General features: G+C 45.5%; 1 protein-coding gene across 1 annotated transcript in view; it reads left to right on the top strand.

Annotated features, from left to right (window-relative positions):
* TEDC1 (tubulin epsilon and delta complex 1) overlaps positions 1-23,370 on the top strand; it is a 639,294-nt gene that overhangs the window by 109,634 nt on the left and 506,290 nt on the right. Inside the window, exon 3 of the mRNA XM_085627166.1 lies at positions 6,179-6,381. Within this exon, the coding sequence (XP_085483292.1) occupies positions 6,179-6,381 (203 nt within the window). The remainder of the gene's footprint in view (positions 1-6,178; positions 6,382-23,370) is intronic.

Here is a 23,370-nt window from a genome sequence, read left to right as displayed (position 1 = left end):
TGGTAGTAATGGTCCCTACTGGGAAGTTACCGCACCTCAAAAGACTCCTTCGTGTTCCATCCAATTATGTCTGACAAAAATATTTTTCTAGAAACCAGTTACTCGAATGTGGAAGTGCTATTGAGATTTTGTCACCCTACTACCATAGATGATAATCTGTTCAATAGAAATCTAATGTACAGCCAGATACATTATAAACCAACAGTGGAACTATTTTGAAAAAGGAATAAAACAAATGGACTCTTGTAATATCTTCATTTCCGAGTAAAACTACTCTAGGACTGTAGAAAATTTGGTGCTGTAATGATTTTGGATTAATTGTATTTGTGATCCCAGTATATTCATGACTAAGTGAGTATGTTTAGTATTTGAGGAGGGTGCTGAACAAGGTTTCTCTGCTTGTTGTGTAATGGCAATGTCCATTGCCATTACACAACAAGCGGAGAAAGGCCATGGGACCTGGCCAGGATCAGGATGTCTTCCAGGGTAATACCTGGTTGTCGCAGGATAAGTGTCCTGAGGTTCTTGTTCCGACAACCTTGGATACCTTGGGCCCTCACTTCCTTATTCTGGTCGTCATCTGTAGACGTGCTTGCTAGCTCTCGCAGCCGTGCATGGAACGCATCCATAGACTCCTCTTCCCTTTGGTGCGCTTGGCGCAATTTGAACTGTTCGTAGTCGGGGTTCAGTTGGGGATCGAAATGTGCATTCAGGGCCCTGACTGCTGCGTTGTAGTTGTTAGGCGCCCCGGTGTTAGGTAAGTGCACAAAAGTTTGTAAATTTCATCCCCCATGAAATGTAATAGTAGGGACCTCTTCACTGCACCATCCGTTTCTCGCGTCGCTGTAAAATAGTTGTCCAGCCTGCTGATCCAGAGTGTCCATCTGGGAGATGCTGTGGCCGGGTCGATGAGCTCGCTGAATAGGGGCAACGCACTGATCTGAGAATGTTATGGCATGGGCTGCATAGCTGGGGGACCAGCTTGGTGGCCAGGAGGCAGTTGTTGCGGCGCTGCATGGGTTGCCGGGTCCGACATTTTTCCTGTGAGACTTGTCTGATGCTGTCTTTATTGCGTTGTGGCACAGCGATGACAGTGCTTGGAGGCGACATGTAAATAATTTCCCTCCTCTCTTAATGTGTGGTCCTGTTGCAGGCCATGCTCAGGACACTGCTGCCACTGGTGCTGTGAAGGCTTTGCAGGCTGGGGCTGTCCTTCAGGGAGAATGGCCCGAGTCACGTGCGTGCTGGTGAAGGGGTGCAGCGTCAGCCATGGAGTTAGAAACCAGCAGGGGGCAGCGTTGCAGGTAGTGCTGTGTCTCAGCTCTCACAGCCGCTGTGCTTACCCAGGTCCGCTGCAGGCGTTCGCCCGCTCTGAGCCTCGCGCTCACATGTGGGCGTCTGGTAGGAGCAGGCAACTCCTTGACCTTCTTACAGGCCTTCACAAACCAGGCGGCAGACGCAGGAGGATTCCGGCGGGACAGGCAGCCTTCCACAGACGGCGAAGCTGCCGAGACACGGGCTCCAGGCAGGCGGTCTCAGCGTCGCAGGAAGATAACGCTGGCTCCGCTGTGACACCGGTACGTCACGATCGTTGCAGCTGGATATCGCAGCCGGGGCAGGATGGGCGCATCGCGCAGACTTCACGTGTGTCACAATGGCGCCGTTTTCGCCCAGCAGGGCAGAGAGGCAGTGAGCAGTAGATGTATCGGCGGTGGGCTCAGCACGGCACAGGTACGAGTGATGCCCACCTTCGTCGCCTGTGTGATGTGACTTGACAGGTGCCGCCACGGCCTAGTGCTGGAACAGCAAAGAAACACACCAGGCACAAGGTAGGCTCTATTGAGCCGGAAGTCACGAGCGACCTCCGCCCATTTATTTATGCTCGCTCGCCACGCCTGGCCAGCAGAGTGATACATTGTGTTCTGGCCCTTCCGGGCCAAGGGTCTTCTGGCAAATCACGGCTAGCATCTAGACCGCTACAGACAAAGTGACTTTGATCCTTGTACCCTTTTCCAATCCAGTGTTATGTTTAAAGGCAATTTAAACAAAAAATGCTCAAATTGAAACATTACACATTTCAACAAAAAACAGCTTGTGCAGTTCCTTTAGGTCTCCGATTGTATTAAAACAATTTAGACGGGATGTCATCTTCGATAGTTCTGCCTGTGGGTCCATGCCAGGCTGAGTCAGACAGCAATCATCCTTGCTCAGTCTTCACGTGTACACACCTGTAAAGTGCAACCTGCTCAAAGGCCCCTACTCCATCTATACACAGCATCTCACCTTCAGAGATTTGCAAATGAGGTTGCACCTGAAATCCACTTCACCACGCAATTTCAGTGAGCGTCACTCCTTTTCAGAGAGTGATACTCCATTTAGGAGTTCCAAGCCACAGCAAAGGCCTATAAACTAAAGGTCAAAAAGAGAAATTACTGGGGGTGTTTCTGTAAAGGGGGAATGAGATCGCATTACAGACTGTCTTTGTAATCACTTGTTAATAATTGATTATTGTGGGGTATGTGTATTTTAGAACTATTGAACAATTTGGTTAAGCTTCAAAGTTTTATTTTATGTGCGCAAACAACCCCCAGTGTATTTCAGTTGATCACATTTATTTTCTAAATAAATGTGTTTTTAGATTAGAAGTGCTTATAAAAGCTGAGCAGTTTAAAAGAATGCTTCTTTTTTGTTTGTTTATGTTGTCTTAGCCAGTGTTTGATTGAGTCTTTGGCACCAAATAACAAGATTCTGGTGTTCTTGCCACAGCCGACTATAGATTTAGATCATAACTTTTTGCTTATACCATTTAATACTTACTGCTATTGCCCGTTATGCCTACGGACGTGTAGGACCGCAACAAAGGACCTCCACTTCTGTTTTCTTTGAGCAAGTTTCTGTATGGTGCCCCAGCTGTGGTTCAGGACCTTCATTTCTGTTTCCACAGATCGCATCCAGGTGTTCTTTGCCCTCATCTCAGATGTTACTTGAGCCAGCCTTACTGTGTCATACATAGTCCGTTTGTTCCAGAATCCGATTCTGGTCTTGTACTTGGTATTCAGAATTTCTGTCATTTTATCAGTAGTTTCCATGCTGCATGGACTGCTGTCAATAATGCATGTCTTCTGCAGCAACCCTGGAGTCCCTTGTGCCTGAACATTTAGTGGTTCTTACAGCTGTCTCTGTTATGGGACAAGGTTGTTTGTCTTGTGTCCAACCTGGAGGACCAGTGGATCACACTTCATCTGGTCTCTACCCCTTGGCCTGTCCGGCTTGGGCAACTCTGCCAGGAGAGTAAACTCCCGTCTGCATAGCTTTCCAGGTCATTAGGATGCACCCTCGACCACTTCAAGGTGGCGATCCTCCAAGGGGATTTAATACTTAGGCATGGTTCAATTTTCACCTTTTTTAGGACTGTTTTTTTAGCCAGTTTAATAGCCATTATAGTAGTCTGTTTCTGATTGAATTGTCAGCTAAATCACACATTACACAGCCACCCACCCAGACTCCTCCTCCTCCTTCTTCAAATATTTTGTATCCTTTTTAGGACGAGCATTCAAGACCTCTTGTATATACTTTAGTATATACTATGTGTATGTACTTTGTAGGCTCTGGAGATCTGCCCTAGGACTTGTCTGCTTCCGCTTAGTGACTTTTTTTTCTATTCAACTGCCTCTATTTAACTGTCTTGATAAAAAAAATGACCAGCAGAGGTCAGAAAAATACCAGAAATGCTTTCTGCTGAGGGACTTTCTTTTTTTTTATTTTTTCTGTTCAACTGCCCCCATAAAATTTGATAGAAAACGACCAGCAGAGGTTAGTAAAAATACCAGAATCACTTTAGCATTCTCTAGATTCCAGTCCATAGAAATTGTCTTCCACAAGCACCCGTAGACAATATTTTTTTCAAATCTTGTATTTTTCAGTGATATGACCACAGAAGGCCCTGATTTTATATTAAAAACAGAGCTTTGAACTACACCATTTCCCGCTGACAGGCAATATTTCTCTCCATGTGTTCCTATACCTGGCGTATCACGCAGTTTGGTGCTTACTTACCCCCATGTTAAAGAACAGTAAATGTTTCAGCACCCAGGGTAAAGTGATGCATAGCTAAATACATATAAGGTCCCAAAGGCGAGACCAAATGCATTGCAAATGCTTGTTTCTACTTCTACCACTACCCTTTTACCTCTACCTTTAGCATACTACCTTTATACTATACCTCCACCATAACCGTATCACACCTAGACACTAGTATCTCTGCCTGTAGCTAGACCCTGGTGCCGATATTGTTGCCTAGCTATACCTTCATTTCACTTCCCCTTCCCCAGAACCAAGCATCTTTAACCTACTTTTACCCTTTTACCTGTGCCCTAGTTCCTCTACTACTGCCCCCACTCTACCCAGTGCCCCTCACCCTATCTATTCCATAGAACCTCTAAACCTACCTATACCACAGTGCCCCTTCCATATACCAGAGCACCTATGACACTTTTCCTATTTCCCTCCCTCTTGACATTACTTCCCCCCCCCCCCCCCCCTCTTTTCTCCTTTCCTCTTTCCTTGTGTTGTTGCCTGTCCCGAATTGTATTTTACAGGTCTTTTTTATCCATTCTTTAGAGGGTAAGGGTTTTCTCATTTTGGAACTTCACCAACATCGAAGTTTCAGCAGCCTACGGGTGGGTAGGCTGTATTTCCAACAGTAGCGAGCGCCTTTGGCAGTAGAGTTTCGGAGTTGTAGGGAGGGTGGATCTGGTGAGGGAGTAGCTGGACTAGGAAGTCAGGCAGGTGGACGGATGTCAGTGTTACAGATGGGAAGCAGGGATGTGACATTAGAAGTACATTCCTTAAATCCATCGTAACCAGTAATGCGTCTAATTTGTTTTCCGGCATGCAGTGAGCGTGTGCTTGTGTATCTTGCACAGACTCTCTTTACCTTTAAATGCCTGCGGGTTTCCTCCAGAGCTGCACAGAGGATCGCCACAGTCAAGTGTCTGAAATGAGTAGACTGCCTGCTCTCTCCTCACTTCACCGTGGGGATTTTTTGCAGAGGGAAATGCGCTGAAGCTTGGTCAATACAGCTTTCGCCCAAGACAAACAATTCACGCGGAGATGAAGGACTCTAAAAAGAACATTTGATTAAGTGGAAATGCGCGCAGAAAAGTAAACCTAATTCCAGAGAGAAACGAGCTGGAATAAGGCCGATGATGAAGGATTTGCGTGCAGTGTCCCGGCGGTCCTAGAGGGAAATGTTTCTTCCTCGTCTCTAATAAGAGTTGAGACTCCTCTTTAAACATGTATTATACATAGTGCCAGAAGCAAGTGGTATCCAATAACTTAAACCCCAAGATGTACTTTTTAATGGAATGGTGCATAATGAACCGCATTCTAATAGGGAGGCTGTTTAAAAGGCAATCTGTCAGAGGAAGTCACTGGCCAGAAGTAGGTGGAATAACAAGCGGGGCTTCTCTGCAAGGGTACCTTACCTTCTGCAACACCTAAATCCAGCTATTGACAAATGTGAGCACATTTCTCCCAAGACTGCCATCACCCTTGATGTAGCTTGGCGAAGTGGCAAGGCGTGACCAAGCAGGAGGTAGTGGTGCCTTCTGATAGTTCAGAATAGTTAGGAGATCAAATAAATGTAATGCCAAAACTAGTATGTATTTTTTACAGACACTCTTATGCTGTCAAAGAGGCAACAAGAAATAGAATTGCAGCAGGTCCATCTTCCGCCAAACCAAAATCCCTCCATCCTATCAATCTCGCTTTTTGATTACTAGTCTTTAGGCTAAAATGCCGTGACGCTGCTCTGTACTACCAAAAAACCAAGAATGAATAAAAGTGATGTCCGCTGTCCTCAAGTTCCATACGTCATGGAGGAACTTCATAAAGTACGTAAACTAAAGATGCTTTTTAAACTTGAGCATTAAAATGTGAATTAGTGCAAGATGTCCACACCGGTGAATCATTGTTACAGATAAGTAACTTTTTAATATATCATCTAGTTATCATTCCAGGGTACATCTTTGTGTTAGTTGGTTATATCACGTCATGAGCGAACGTTGCAAACCTCAATACAGAGAATATATTTTGTATTTTCTCTCTTCTTTCCTATCTTCATCACCTGGTCCTTGTCATGGTTTCTCATTCCGAGATGTTTGGCCATTCCTTGCAGATGTCCAGATCCGATTTGTGAAGTCAATGCTCTGGTACCATGGCTATGGCGCCTCTGAATTCTATCGACTCCCTGAGGATGGCTTACAAGGGAGCAGAGAGCTGTTATTGGCATTCTCCTGGCTACTGCACAAAGTCCACCTTCTGGAGAAGCTGATGGAGGTTAGCAAGCTCATGCTGGGAGATGAGATAACTGTGTGCACGGTAAGCACTTTTTATACCTAATAAGTATCACACTGTACAAAAATGCACTGTGCAGCGCATATCTGACAACCCATAATGCACTTGGAGTATCGGCAATACCGATAGTGCTACCTTCTCAACATATAAAACCTGTTGTGGTGTACTCAATCTACCAAATAGCGTTGTAACTGCCTGTCCTCCAAGGGGGTTTCGCATATAACTGAATCTGCGTGTGGGTAGCATTACACCTGGCATGCATGTGGCCCTGAGAACAGAATGTATCATGTTTGAGTATTCAGTTAGACGCCTTCCCAAAATTAGCTATGAGTTGTCTCATGCTTTTCTTTGCCAGGACCATCAACACTCATTCAGTATGGTTGGGGAGCTTGTGCATGGTGAGCATATAAGTTTCCAATAGCCTCTGGGAATGCAGGCAGCCCTGGTGGTACTGGTCAGTAGTCTGCTTGAGTAGGCTATAGGGTGAGCTTTGTCAGTCAATATTTGTGTTTTGAGAATATCTCTTTCCATCCGAGTGCATGATGGTTATGGAAAGCATGGAGGGCCAATATGACTTGCCCCATTAAAGGGTCATCGGTATAGCTATGGATTTTCGATATCCAAAGTGCAAATAAAGCAGCTGCCAATGGAAAATATGGAAACATTTTTCACATAGTAGAATTAAGTAGGACATGTCCATCTGCCTTTAGAATGTGCCTATTTTTAACAGGTTCCCATATTTTGGCTACCTTGTAACCCCCTGTCCTTCTGCATTTACCTATTTCACTATTATCCTGCACAAGCCGAATAGCGCCCTGTGACCACATCGGCATCACATCAAACAATGAGCCGGCTTTATGGTGCTGTTGTTTCCATTGTACCCTAGTTCATCACATCCAGAACTGGACTGAACTCGCCGGACACCTGCCTGTTCCTCAGTGGCTTTGGGGAGGGGGAATCTAAAGGAGGAGCAGAGGGTAATAACCTAAAATGCAGACTATCACGAACAACAGAGCACTCTACAATTGTAGGTAATTCAGGCATATGTAAGACATCCCAACCTTGGTATTCTGCCTTACAAAAGTCCCAGCACTGTTGTGCGAAAGCAAAAGATACTCTGGAATGAAGTCCTTCTGTTATTACCTACTGCTTGGATTTACCAGGGAATCCTCATACTGTGATTCGGATAAAAAAGGGACTGCACCCTGCTACCAAAATCAGTGGCCACTTTGTAGGTTACTTTCAGTGAAAAAGAGTTTGAAGTCCACTTTGTGGAAGGGCTTTTAGTGGAAAGGTTTATGACTGCCACTAAACAAGCTTAGGTCTAACAGCATGACTTGGACATGGCCATGGCCTAGATATACTGTTGCATGCAGGAGCACCAATGCCCAAATAGATTATGATTGAAGTTAGAATAGTAAATTATCCAGGCTCCAGTGACATCGAGTCTGATGAGGGTTTGGTACCAAAGTAGAAGTAAGGGTAGTAAATGTAGGGAAGACAAGCGGGCAGCACCCCTTCTTCTACCTGTGTCTCTATGTGTATTACAGGTGAATGCATTTAAAAAAGCATGGTGAGATATTTTTGTTTTGAAATAACTTTCAAAATGAACAGATTACTGTTTCAATTGAATGTTGGTAAAGAAAATATGATCAAGCTTGCTGTTGGAGAAAGAGAAATCAGGGTTTAATTATCCATTCTCTCCAGAACATTCTCAGTCCTGTGCGTTTTTAGGTTTTGCCTGCTCAGTGCTTGTCCTGTGCTTGTGAAATCTATTGCTAATATAAATCTTAAAAGGGGCTTACATCCCGCCCTTTTCATTGGTTGGTGTGCTTGCCACTTACTTTTCCTTTGTTTCTATTAGTTTTAGCATGTCATTTCCTGTTGTTCTTCATATTCGATCCCATGGCCCAAATACTCCTTTTCATCCACGTCAAACTTCTTTCTGAGCAAGCGTTTCAGCACCCCTACTTGTCCCCTCCTCCTCCAACCTTTTCCCCAGTTCAGCAGCTTGACCTCCCATGCCACTCCTCCCACAGGTTCTTATTGTCTCCGCTCAGGTAATGTTTTTTGTGTATCGCGATTCCTATTGGAGCACTTTACACGAGCTCCACAGGCATATAGCAACATGTTTGAGCATTAATATTTCGCCCCGTAACAGCTTGCTGTCTTCAAAAAATACAAGGTAACCCTCATCAAGTTAAACCTTGCATCTTCATATTGAATATGTGCACTCTTCTACACAGAAAGGATTCTTTACCCACAGTCAAACCCTTATTCTGTTTGTGCGCCGACACGCTTCCAAAACGTGTGCCCCCAGAAAACCAAACCACTTAATTTGAACTATGAGCACGTTCAAACCAATTTTTACAGTCAATTGGCCTCACTCCGCCAATTCTCTACTGTGCTTCCTAACAAGCTCACTTCACTTCTCACGAATTGAAGCTAGGTGGCGCAGTGCGACGGTGCAATTGAGGTACTATTCCTTTTATTTTTTTCATTCTTAAATAGCACAAACTCGTCCAGACCAGAAGGTATGGGATGCTTAACATGAGCCGAGTTACATTACACAAGCTTTATTTTTTAAGGCAGGGGAGGATCTGCAGGAAGGCTCACTTCCTTGCTGTGGGTTCATGTTTTGTCTTAATTTAAGTTTCATTCCTATACCCTTCGTGCTGGAGTGGGCTATCACTTAATTTGTAAAAAAAAAAGCTCCTACTCTGATGAGCGTGTTACTAGTTGTTGTGCTCTGGATATGGTGCCAAGCAGATTTCAGTCTTCTTTTTGCGTAGCGTTGCTCAAAACAAAGGCACATATTCAGACTTGTTGCCTATCATCACAAATTAATCTTGCTGCATGCTCACATCTTAGTAGGTGATTCCCCTTAAGGTGGCGAGGTCTCGTTGTGATTTTTTTGATACTCACCCACTCTCCTCATGTCAGCGGTGCCAACAAAAGTGTCTTGGGCCTATGTGGGCTCTCTATCTCAAGGTGCCTCCTCTGTACTACACCTTCCCTATTTTATTCTCTTCTTAAAGAGAATGCGAGTCTCTTCCCTGCATTGCTTGGAAACCATGCCATGTCCCGGGGGTGCCAGGCTATGTAGGGCAACACCCCCACTGGATAAATAACCAACTACAGAGTATGTGACACCCTCTAATCCAATGGTTCGTATCAGGCTATAGTCACCTCAGACTTTCCTCCTCTCTGGCAAGTCAAGTGAGAACCTGAAGCCACCGGTTCAAGCATTTATCTTAATTAGATTGTAAAGCTTCTTGGAAGAGGCTGACTTGCTGCGTAGATGATGTCTGTAAACTACAAAGTATGTACTTCCTCAGTGCAGCACTAAATAATTATAATGCTAACTTTGGTGAAACAGCTCACAGTTTTCTGTCACAGATTTATCTCTCGCTAGATTGCACCCCTTTCTGTTCTGACATGCAAGGGAGCAGCAGCAGACTCGAGCAATATTTTTCTAACTGTGTTTTGGCTTTGGACCTCCAAAAATGTTTGTGCGACACATATGTTACTCCAGCATTTAATGCTCTAAGATGTTTAAAGTGGTGAGAGAGCTTAATCCTTCAAGTATACCGACACATAAACCCCCTCTTCCAATTGACTCATGCTTACTTTTTAAGCCTACAGTTTAACAATAAATAATCATTCTCTCAAAGAATATGCTCACAGATCGTGAAGACACTAAGAGGCTCATTAGGATTGCAGGCGGACAAAGTCAGCCCGCCATCCTGTCGTGGAATGGGACCGCCCACCATTGGTGCGGGGGTCCCGTAGGTGAAATTAGGATGCGCCCGCCACACTGGCGGGCGCATCCTGATTTCCTGACATAGCGGCGGGCGGTGCTCTCAGCACCGCTCACCGCAATGCCAAGAAGGCATGTCATGCGCTTCCATGCACAACATAGCAGGCACCGCGTGGTGCCTGCCATGTTGTGCATGGAACTGCGGGAGGTACCATAGGTACCCCCCATGTGCACCCTCCACCCCCCAGAATCACTGGGGGCACGCTACAGGCCCCCAATGTCAATAAACCGCCTGCCTGCATTGTAATATGCATGGCGGTGTCTACCACACACCGCCACCATATAAAAGGCTTTTCCGCCCGGTAGGCAATCGGGCGGATTGCCTATCGGCGTAAAACCGGCAGACGGTCTTCCCGTCCGCCTGGGTCCCCCCCGCCATGGTAATGTGGCGGGGGGAATTTGAAAGCGGGCGGTGGTTTTTAGCGGTCGGATCGCCAACGCCATACGGGTGGTGGCGATCCGCCCGCTATATTAATGGCCCCCCATAGTTGTTATTTATATGGTTCCGCACGTTCTGAACAGGGTTCGGATGGCTTTAAATCATTATCACTTGTATTTAAGCCCTCTCACCAAGCCAATCCCTTGCTCTGAACAAACACGGCAGGAGGTGACCTGACCCCATGGTCATTCAAGTACAGGAGCCAAGGAGCCTAACTTAAACCGGAGGAAGAATGGCTGTCATGCAGTCATCAGCTCAGTTTCATTGTCAGGGCCCTTCACAATGTTTTCATACAATATGTATTCCCTCCTCACCCTGCGATCCCGCCATCGCCTTCTGCACTCATCTCTCCCCTCGATCTGCTCGCTCTTCATCTTTTTGCCGCTGCACTCCCTAGCCCCATCTCATGTCTTTCCCTTATTTTTCTCTCCAATGCACCCATCTCACATATCATCTCTAGTCTTGCATTCCCTTTCTTACACTTCTCTTTCTGTACCCCACTCTACCGCCCTTTTACTCTGTTCTCTCTCTCATGCCCTAGTTTTCCTCTTACCTTAATTTCATTTTACTCTCTTTCCTGAACTCCCCTCTCTTTATCCTCACCGTCTCTTCTTTTTTGGGGTCTCCTCCCCCTTCTTCCCCCACCATCTCTCTCTCCTGGACCCTACTCTGATGCCCTCTTCTGCTTTCCACTGCTGTCTACTTTGCACTCTTTTGTAGTCCTCTCCTCTCTATTTTTCTGTATTCTCCTCTTCCCATCTACATTTTTAGGTTAATCCTGCGACCGCACATGTGCTGCATTTATGTGCACTTGTGAGACATATTGTTTACATTAAAGGCTTGGAGCTCACCCACTGCTTTCCATTTGTTGGCTTCAGTGTCACTAGTCTTTGCTGCCTCCCATTTGGCCAGCACAGGCTAAGCATCTCTGATGTTCCTTTCTGTGCAGCATGGACAAAGCACAGATTGAATCAGCTTAATTAGTGCACGTCCACTATTCGCTCTGTGATTGCCGTAGTATTTTTTCTTTCCCTTGTTGCTGCTCCCACCCTCCTCTCCTGCGCCTCCTTAATGTTGCTCCCCAGCCGCATTTTTTTAACGTATTGCACAGCAGCGGGCCGCTGTGCAACATGCAACAGGGCTTAAAAAAGCTCTATGACACGGTCAACACTGGCCACTTCATATCACTTTCTTTTTCTTGTTAATAAAATGCCATTCACTACTAGTGTTTGGTGAATCTCTGAGATAGTCCCCCATACCATTGCTTTACCCAAACAAAATAACTTTCTTTTAAATAAGCACATGTTGTGGAAATCTGTTATGCAAGGTACCGTTGCCAGGCTGTTTCTGATTGGGAGTTTAGATTGTTGCTATGGTTTAGGTGATAGAGGTAAGATTGCTTTTCTGTCAGGTGGGTGAGGATGATGTGAGGTAGGGTAACTGGCGCCTCTGCAGTTTGGGAAGGATGTCAGTGGACAACATTTTGAGTGAGTAAAGTTTTTTGTTTATCTTATATAAAAGCTGCTGTGTAGGTGGATGTGATGACTCATAACTGCTTGGGTAGTTCTTAGGTGTACATTTGGGTGAGGTTGGGCGCAGTCCGATATCGGTTTATTGACTATTCACTCCAAGGTCAAGAAACTTCACCCGCCACTATGAAAGGTGGAGATTCTCAACTATGCAACAAAGTTTTAACTTCACCTGCCCATAGTGGTCGTACATGTTGACAATGAATGGATGATACGTCCCTGGGTGGTAATGGCGCTACCTCTTTCCGGTATCTGGTAAGTGAGTATATCTATCTGTAGGTGCTCAAGGGGCGAGGAGTCATCCGCCCCTCCCAATTCGTAATCCCTAGGGATCACACAACATAGATTCTGTACCCGAGCACACCCACAATATCATACAATAATTGTCATATAACAATATGATACAGGACAGATTCTTTATCAGTTGCACTTTAATTTTCTTGCTTCCGTTGGTCCGGCCAATACGTGTTTTGTCGCCTGGGAGTACCCGCGACTTTCTCAGGGCCACATTGGAGACCGGAGATTGACGTGAACACACGCCAAAGCACGAAAGTGTTTGCTATACCGACCATAGGATTTAAAGAATTAGACCACCACCGCGACTACACAGCGATTTCATATGTACAAGAAACACCCTGATCTGACGGAATTAACTTTTATTCCCTGCCTATTGGCCGGGGCGGAAGTATAACCGGTCTTAAGTAGGTAGAATCTTCAACGTACAAATCCTCAAGCCCTGAGGAAGTCGCGGGTACTCCTGTGCACGTGTTGGCTGGACCAACGGAAGCAAGAAAATTAAAGTGCAACTGATAACGAATCTGTCCTGTATCATATTGTTATATGATCGTACATAGGCATTCTTGGAAACTGTTAAAATTGGCATCTCCGATTTATTTTATTTTCATAGTGTGCATGTCACCTACTCACACACGTGCGTTTTCAATGCATATGGTGTTTGTATGCAAGTGTGTCTGCAGTTTATGGAACTTCCTGTGTTGGGTATTTCATGTATCCAGTGTGTGCTGATGCTCCTGGAGTGCTTGTAACATCCCGAGCATCTGCACCATTTTTTTACTTTAATCCTATACTATCCTAACTTTCTTTTAATTAATGTGGCTGTTTGTTGGATTATTTCACATCTTTCAGCTTTGCTGGTGGGCTTTTTAATTAATCGCGTCATATACTCCAGAATAACGTCAAAGCCCTGATGTACTATGTTCCAGTTAATATGTGAAAGAGAGGTTTAAGAGGGGAGGGTCCCGGGTTGCTTCATCTGCTCCTCGGTCATTAACTGGAGAAGAAATCCCCTCTCCGCCATGATAAGTACATTGCCCAAGAGCACAAGTGCGGTGTGAGGGTGGAGAGAATTACTTCAATCTTCATACTTGTTGCTTGCAATAACTCTTTATTTGCAAGCGAAGGCAACTACTTTGAAACACCAGAAAGTGGCTAGAATATCAAACATGCTTTTTTAAACATTTTTTAAATGTTTGTACTTTTTGCACAGATACCTTTACATGGTGATGTCTCTTCTCATTCCAAGCTCCACAGAATGGGGTAACACAGTAACCCCTCTCCACAAATGTGCCCAGGTTGTATACCCAGTGTGGTTTGTGCCGTGGGGGGCGGTGATGGTTTACCACACAAGCTGTAACTGCAGTTTAGGTGCTTCAACATTATGTTTCAACAATGGCTCAGAATGAGGCCCGCAGAGGCATGTATAGGGTAGCATGCATTTAGTAAACAAAGTGCACCTTTTGGATATTCTCATGAGATAGACTGGCTTTTCTTTAGCCACCCGACCACTTACCAAATGTACACTTGGTGTCCACAGTTGAGTATTTTGACTCCAGGCAGAACTCGAATCCTTCCAGCTTCCTGTTCTGGGCCTCCTTGAGCATCTGTGGTGCTGCTGATACCGCCTCATTTCTGGGGAGGCCGTGCGGGGCGGCATATAACAAGAACATCTATTAAAATAAATTGTTTCACCGGTGCTGATTAGTCACAGTGCCTGGGCTTAAATTATCTTGGGAACTATATTTTCTGTCGCTAAAAAAGGAAATTTCCGCGGTTTCGGCGCGGCTGCAGATGAATACCAGTGAACATGTCCTTTTCCCTTCGGGTCACCCCTCTGGTGGTCAGACCAGCAGCTGCTGTGCAGCCTGGGGGCTCCTCCGTCGATGGCTCTTCTAAAGGCAATACAGTAATTGTAGTGATGTTTTATATCCTGGTCAGGGGCCTAGCTATCACTGGTGCAGCAGTGCACTGGCACCGGAGCCTAAGGGCTTGAGGGCCACGCTGTGTGTGTGTGTGTGTGTGTGCGTGTGTGTGTGTGTGTGTGTGTGTGTGTGTGTGTATATATATATATATATATATATATAAGTGACCCCGTGATAGGACCCCTGCTACCGCAGAGGGTGTCAATCACATACAGCAGAGCTCCCTCAATGAGGGATGTGCTTGTCAAAACAAGCCCTGAGGTGATTGATAGCAGCAGTTGGATACAAACCATGAAAGGATTCTTTCGATGCAAGACATGTAAAGCATGCATCCAGGGAGTAAATACCAACACATATCAAACCCCATTCAGCGAGCATAATCATGTGATTTCCAAACTACTCACATGTAAAACTGAATTCGCGATATATGTACTGACATGTCCCTGTAATCTGCGCTACATAGGCAGCACCAAGTTACCCGTGTATAAACGTATCCTTCAGCACCTCAGGGCAATCACAAACCAGGATAACACCTACCCGGTTGCACGACATTTTAAAGAATGTCATCAATCTGACAATCGCAAAGTAAAATACTTTGTAATTGACACTGTACCACCGAGCAGGAGGGGTGGCAACCGAGAGAATAAACTTAGAAAACTCGAAACTCGGTATATCTTACAGTTAGATACCAAACACCCTTCCGGTCTGAACGCCACTGAAGATTTATACACATGCTTGACTTAACTCTAAGAAAGATAAGATTTGGTCACCAAATGATTGGAATAGATATAACTTCAAAGATATTCTCCCTGCAGATTCAGACGATGCAGTCTTAGCACCCATCAATGACACTGGTATTTAGCAAACATTTTTTAACACATTTTTTAACTTTGCAGTCCTATAAATTCGCAAATGGAAGACAACAATATTTTTTTATGTGGTCATATATTTTGTACAATTATTTTAAGGTATTTATAAGATTTTGAATTCTTAGTCTTTTAATATATTTATTGTGAATTTTGCTCTCCAATTGGTACCTATCCACATGTCTTATTACAGGGATAGGTCGATAGAGAGACAGTATTTTTAAAGTATTTTTAAAGTATTTAAAGGTATTTTAACACCTTTTATCTATTTATTAGCAATTTGCACAATCCTACGACTCTGACCTGGACACATTTTACAAATGTCATTCAGCCTATTATGTTCAGTCGTAGACTAACCTTTCTTTAATTTGTACAGACTATATAACAGCATTGACACACATATCGTATTCCCCTTGATCTAGGACCTTACCGGTGTCTCCCTTAGTAGAGCACATTTAATCTCACTCTAGTATCGGTGCATTGAGGCTTGGATATTGTCCCAACAGAACACACTTAAACCTGTTTGACCAAAACACACGAGAATACGGTGATAGTACAATCTATCTTTCTACCTATCCACTGGTCGTTCTGCTTTCATCATAAACGTATGGTTATTGAAACAACGATCTAACAAATATTAAGTATCCCTGAATCGATGTAACAAAAGAATCCAATTGGAATGAATTATTGTATTTTTGCACAGCACACACTCCTAGGCTGTTTTTGCACACATTTTGCACTCAACACTTTAAGCACTTTTTTCAATTAACAATTGTTGTTTTTTATTGTTATTGATTTTAATCTGATCGTGACGCACTAACCAGACGACAAGACAGTGATGATATTTCACAACAGCATACAAAGTATAAAAACATGTGACAATATCTCTCAATAATTTTATGAGATTGTTAGAGTCATTTAGGTTGATATTTTATGTAACCTTACCTGTTTTGTCAATTACAAATGCGGTGTTTGTTGTTTATGTCTATGACAAGATTAGCGTAGTATGCTGATCACGTGGTCACGATCTCATTGGCACTGTCACTTTAAAAAGGTGTTCTCTCACTCAGTCCACTGTCATGTGATCAAGGCTCAGGCGAGCCGAAACGCGTAATGGCGACAGAGAAATAAAGACTATTTGCACTACAAGTTGGGTCCGTGCCTTTCTCTTCAGGAGAACCGTCAGCGGGGAAAAGCTACGGAGGAATAAGCGTGATATATATATATATATATATATTTTTTTTTATTTTTTTGCTTCTCCACCAGGGCGGATTTTGTTTCCAACTTCAAATAGTAGGTGTTCCTGCTCAAATCCGCGGTACTCCGTCTACTGACCTTGGTTGGATGAAAGATTGACTCTTTAGTGCTGGGATTCAAATTTGTAGGCAGCAAAAAATACACTATCCACACCAAGCCTGAAATATCTTAAGTGATCGCTATTTTACCATGTAACATGTTGAAATGATTTTTGCATAAGACACTTGGATTGCAAGCATAGTATTTTATATATCTATAAATCTACGTGCCCAAAAGCAGCCATTTTCATGATTTAAAATACAGTTAGGTGTGAGTAAATGTTCTTTATCTAATTTGAGAACATCCCAGAGTTATTTTCTTCCTATTGCATAATTTATGTGGCAACGCAGCCTCCTGAGGGTTTGGTTTATTTGTACTGAGTAATTCGCTCATGTCTGAACTGGCTAAACTCACCAGTTTTTTTTTCCTGTAGTTTGTGTACTATGAAATGGGTCCCTGTCCCCCTCAAACTGGGGGTAAGTACCCTTATTATCACTTGATTCTCAGGGTAGTGAGGCAGAGCAGTCGATGACTTGTCGAGGGAGGTGCTGTGGGCTAGAAACGCAGAACTCCGCAACAGTAAATAACTCCTAATGAATCAATCTCCAGTCAATGTCCTTTCTTTAAAAAAGGGAAAAGTACTTTAATACATGCAAAAACTGAATATTGTTCTCACATTTACAACTATATACACAATGGCAGGTAACAAACCATAGGGTACACCCTTTAAATGGACTCACAACCGACACGGGGTTTACGCCCAAAGAATGCACAGCAGTCAAGTTCCCCCTCCACACTAAATGCAGACTAGACTCCATAGGTCTAAGGCTACTTTACCGTTTTTTCTGCCAACATACTGTAACCACTAAAACCGCCAAACACTCATGTCCATAGCAAATCATTGGGTACACAGTGTTCAAGGTCAGGCCACTGGCTGTATCACATGGTGTTAGCAATGCAACCACAGGAAAATAAGGGCATTTCAGTACCAAGGAAATAACTTTTGTAGACGCTGTCACAAACGGGACCATATTTTGCCTTTCAATTCGGAAAGCAATTCTTATTGCATTGAACACATCTTAATAACTACTGCAAAACAGTCAACATTTCCAAGAAAACCATATTCCTGCCATTAAATTATGTAGCTTACCAATCAGATCAAAGGGTCAGATGGACTCCAAGGCACACCAGAAGGTCAGCCCAGCCCAGCCCCCAGGCGGGCATGAAACCAACCTAACCCTGGTCCAGCGGCACTGATCTTCGTCCTGGAAGATTAAGGGTGGCAACTTTCTCTTTAAATTGGGGGGTTGTTCCTGGAGGGTTGCATGGCTTCTGGCAGCCTCCAGGATCCCCCAAAACACTTTGTTCTACCTTTGACCTACCAGGGCACTATGGCAACCAATATGCACGTTTTGAAGTCCTTGGGTCTTTCGGGCCCTACTTAGCCCTGAGGGTTTCTTTGGATGTGGTTGCATGGCCGCTGGCCATAAACTGTTTCTCGGTCACTTTCTGTTCTTTTCCGTTTTGAGGCAGCCGCTAGTAACTCTGTGCAGGTACCCAAGCTTCTTCCAGGGGGACCCCGCATACATGGTCTGGCTTATCCAACTGTCTTTTCGAAGCAAGGCTGAGGAGCCAGCACTCCGCTTCCTTAGCTGGCCCAGCCCTCTGCTGTGGCTGGGAAGCAGTCGGTTTGCCTCCCCCTCGCAACCTGGACCCGGGGAGCAGGGGAAATAGTGCAATAGTGCTTTACCCTCATGGGTGGTCTGTGGTTCTATTAGTTTCTACACACCTGCCCAAGAGCTTTCCAGGTGAATTATTCCGCAGCCCCCCCATGTCTGTTTAAAATTAGTACAGTACTGCTCCTGATCTTCCAATAACTGTGGGGATCCACCTCTTAATCTACTTCACAGAGCTGATACCTTAATTCCTCTTGGGATTTCCTCAATGAGGAGGTGCCCTTGAGCCCCCGGGCACCCGTGGCAAGCGTCTCTGTGCCACACTCAAGTGACAGAGATTTTTAGTTCTCTCAGGCACATTGAACTGAATCATGGGGGGTTTGCAGTTTTCTGTCCTAGAGGCACACTTTAGCCATCAGATGTGTTTTTATGGGCCTTCTTGCCTGAAACATTTTGATGTTATTTCTTGGTGGTTTTTCTCAGCCGTTAGTACCTCTCCCTCTACTTCACCTTCAGTTGGGCTGGCTTTAAGAGTCCGAACCAACCTTTCTGTCCGACCCTTAGTATTCTCCTGACCTGGGGTCTTTCTGTCAGCAGCAAACAATGGTCCTTGAGGCACTCTTCCTGCCTGCAGTCCTCGAACACCCACGAATTGCAGCCACTTTCAGGGTACCTTTGTGTCCAGCAGGAGACTATTATACCCTCTCCCAGGTGACACACAACAAGAACCATTGCATAAAAGTCCAAGGAAACCCCATTCCTTCCGGGTCTAAAACAAGTTCGACCTCTGCCGCTTCCTGAGAAAAAGCAGGGAGCTAATGCCACTAACTCTGGAGATAGAACCTAACAAACGTCCCAGAAGCCCATTCCAGAGTGGCTTCGCACTTTACGCACGGGTCCATTGACAGTGTTGTTCCATCCTTGTCCTTCTCTTGCTTCTCCGCTTCTCAAATATTTTTCCTTTTGTCAGGGTTTAAAAATGAAGGTTAAGAGTTCTAAAATGTGGGAGTCCCTAACTAATCAGGAGATGCTACATCACCCTTGTACCCCCGACTGGCAGTTCCATAGAGCAGTCCACTGGCTGCCCACCACCCATGCCCAGCATCTTGGAAAGAATCAAATTGGGGACTTGAAGGGCCATTGCAGTCCATCTTTCCTTTGAGCCAGGCTCCACCACAGGTCTGGTTTCTTGCCTCCCATACTTAAAGGAACCCACCTTGCGGTGACTGGAGCCAGAGGTCTGCCTGATCTCAGTTTGTTCCATTGCTTCAGGGTGACATCCTTAAAAGGACAGCCGGTTGTCAGGAGATTTACAATTAGTTGAGTAAAGTTCTATGTAGTAACTGGGCAGATTTAGAGTGCATGCAATATTTTTGATATTGCCATCAAAGAACAATGGAAAGTTATATCCTTTACTGTTAAAAAGGCAAAATGTTTTTAAAGCAGTTTTTAACTGAATGGTCTGTGTTGTAGTGGGTCAAGAGTGAAGCACCAATTGGAAGTTGCTCCATTTCAGGAAGGCAAAGATGAGATTTTAATAGATCTTAAGCTGGAAGGGTTTCATGATATGGTGTTTACTGATGTCACTTTCTTTCTTGCCATCGATACTAAGCCATATTGGTAACTCAGTCGGAAGATGGACAGATGAGTGTGCCAGTGACCTGGTTTATTATTCATGCACTTTAAGTTTATAATTTCTGTATTGAATTTGAATTCATAAAAAGAACAGGACAATCCTATGCAAATCTGACGCCCCACAATCGTACGGAGGTTGGTAAGACTATCGAAACGAACATCCCCCTACCCCCCTGAAATTGGTCCACTCTCTTCCGCCTCCCCTCCCACCCCCCACCCCCCAACCCCCCGGTCAGTCAGTGTGTGCCTATACGTTCTCTTGGGAAACAGCTGTTGACAGCTGTGTGAGTCGTCGGAGTCGTAAGTACTTCGGGCATGTGAGTTCTTTAAATTCGGATGAGAGCATTGTTAGATATGGTTTCTAGAGGTCAGGGAATGAAGCCCCTTGGTTAGTGAGGGAAAGGGAAATATGCTCCATGCCTAGGACATACCATATGTGGTGTAGCCATTCTGAATAGGTGGGGATACAGGCTGAGCCCCACAGCGCCAAAATGTTTTGAAGGGATGACCCTAGAGCCAGGCCTATTTGGCGGCCTCTTTGTGATTTAAGAGGGAACATGAGGGCATTGGGCAAGCCTAGTAGGATATAGGCCGGAAAGCGAGGAAGTTGCGTGTCAAAGCAAGTATCAACATCATTGAGAACCTGCTTCCAATAAGTGGCAATGTTTGGATACTCCCAGAGTATATGCGTTAGGGTTCCCTGAGATCCACAGCCCCGCCAACATAAGGGGTCTCTTGCCGGGTTCCCTTTGTGGGAGTCTAGAGGGAGTGAGATCCCAATAAGTGGCTATTTTGGTGGCTGTCTCTATTCCTGCAACATTACGTGCCGTGTGCCTGGCCCTATAGTAGATGTCTTCCCATTCATGTGGCGTGAGCTGGAGGCCTACTTCTGATTCCCAGCGTCTTTGACTCAGGGACTTATTAGGCGCTTGCGGTGGGTCTTAATTGGCTATATAGTTCCGATATGAGGCGGGTGTCCGAAGATTTGGGCAGCAGCCATTTCTCAAATGTTGTCAATTGGCGCTGCGACAGAGGGCGAATATCCGGGTGCATCACCCAGTGTCTGATTTGCTGGTAGCGATACCGCTCGGTTTCTGGAAGGCCCCGTTGTTGGCGAAAGTCATCGAATGTCAGGAGACCAGACTACTCGAAAAAGTGCCCGATAGATCTACAACCCTCTTGGGTCCAGCGGGGAAAGGTCTCCACTTCCATTCTGGGGCAGAATTCTGTCTACAATGGGTGTCCGAGGTGATGAGAAAGTTGTTAAAGCCCTTCTTTCAGCTGACAAGAGGGGCTCATGTAACTAGCGAGAGGTAGAGGCTCTTCGGAAAGCCATAGCTTTGGGAGGAAGGGGATCTTCCACAGCGAAGTGTATGGTGCTGGGGGGGAGGGGGGGTAGGGTTCTAGCGGGAGTGTCTGGAAAAGGAACAACATTTTTGATAATCTAGTCATTTTCACTGCCACTATACGGCCTAACCAGGACAGTGTACGGTCTCCACCGGCTAAGATGCGACCGTATTTGCTGGAGTAGAGCGGTGTAGTTCAGTGATGTAGTATGTTGTAGAGATGAGACGAGTTGTATCCCCAGGTATGGTATTGCAACCGGCACCCATTGGATAGGGTAATACTTCTTGCATTTCCGCTAATGTGGAACCCTTAAGAGAGAGGCTGAGGACCCGAGATTTCTGAATATTAATTTTAAAGCCCGCCGCCTGGGAGAAGTGCTCTAGTTCGGTGAGGAAGTCTGGAATAGAGGCCTGGGGGTCCTCCAGAGATGCTATTACATCATCCGAATATAAGCTCAGTGTGTGTTTGTCTCCCCCAAATCTTACCCCTGTTATATGTGGATTGTCGCGCATTCTTTGGGCTATTGGCTTCATGTACAGAGTGAAAAGTAGGGGGAGAGTGGACACCCCTGCCTTGTCCCTCTTTCGATGGGGAAGGGAGAAGACGTATATCCGTTTACCCGGACCGAAGCCACTGGTCTGGTATAGCCGCTTAAGACCCAGTCTATAAATTTGGCGGATAGTCTGAAGTGGCTCAGGGTCGCTTTTAGATAGGGCCAATGTACCCTGTCGAACGCTTTTTCGGCGTCGACAGATAACAGCATGCGCTCGGTTTTGAACCTCTGTGCCTTATCTATAATATGGAGTAGTCTCTTTGTATTATCCGCACATTGTCGGTTAGGCACTTGATCTGGAACGATAAGGCCAGGGAGAAGGGTAGGCAGCCGTGACGCCAAGATTCCCGTGAACAGTTTTAAGTCGATGTTAAGAAGAGAGATCGGCCTGTATGAGGCGCAGTGTCTCTTGTCTTTACTGGGTTTGGGTATTACGACCACTGAGGCTGCTAGTATGGTTTGGGGGAGTGATGAGGAGGTTCCGATGGCGTTGTATACTCTAGTAAGGACTGGAGAGAGAATGTGGCAGGTCTTGTAGAACAGGGCTGTGAACCCGTCCGGGCTTGGGGACTTAAGTAATTTCTGTTTGGAAATAGCTGCAATTACTTCCACTATCTGAATAGGGGACTCAAGAGTCTCCGTCTGTTCTGGCGTTAGTTAAGAGGTGGCCGCATCCTGCAGATACTGGCCCGGGGCATCTGGGGGGAGATACTGCGCCTCATAAAGCCCTGCACAATATTGGCGGAATGTTTCGGCAATCTGTTGGTCTGTCTAACGCAACTCTCCCATCGGTGTAAATACTGAGGTGGTCCCGGATATCTGTCTTTGCATTCTCAGCCTATTAGCCAGTAATCTCCCACATCTATCGCCTCCCGCATAGAAGGTGTGGCGTAGCCTAAGTGCTGCGTATTGTGCTCTGTCTATATCTAAGGCCGCTAGTTAGGTACTCGCCGCTTCTAGCTGTCGCCAAACTCTCTACGGGCTCTATTGTCTAAGGCTGCTTCCACAGTAAATTCCCCCCGAACTACTGCTTTCCGGGCATCCCAGAGGGTTGCTATGGGGGTCTCGGGTGTGTCATTCATCGTCAGGTAGTTCTGTAGGGTTTTAGAGACCTGCTGTACTACCTCTGGTCGGTATAGTAGCGTGTCCCATAGATGCCAGGTTCGGGGCGGGGGGCCCAGTGGACAGTAGGGAAAGATCCACCATCGTTGCCGAGTGATTGGACAGGGTATGTGCGTGTATGTCTACCTGTGTGACTTGTGACCTTAAACTTTGTGTACCCAAGAGGTAATCTATTCTAGCGTAAGTTTTATGAGAGTGGGAATAGAATGTGTATTTCCGGGCTGTGGGGTGCATAGCTCTCCAAATGTCGGTTAGGCCGGCGCTCTTCACCCTCTGGGGTCCCTCCCTAGAGAGTGACCCAGATTGCCCCTGTCTCTGGGCTGACCTATGTAGGGCGTTGTCAGAAGTCAAGTTCAAGTCTCCCCCCAGGAGCAGCAGCTTGTTAGGGGACGCGCTAATTTCTGCCACAGCCGCCTGTATACATTTCTCTTGTCCCTCATTAGGGGCGCAGATAGAGCCAACTGTGAGAGTGTGGGAGCCAACTGAGAAAGAGTACGCCAGTACCCTGCCC

This window comes from Triturus cristatus, chromosome 9 (assembly GCF_964204655.1).
Source record: "Triturus cristatus chromosome 9, aTriCri1.1, whole genome shotgun sequence".
NCBI lineage: Eukaryota > Metazoa > Chordata > Amphibia > Caudata > Salamandridae > Triturus > Triturus cristatus.
The sequence above is the reverse complement of the archived record's forward strand: the minus strand, read 5'-3'. Positions and strand labels throughout refer to the sequence as shown.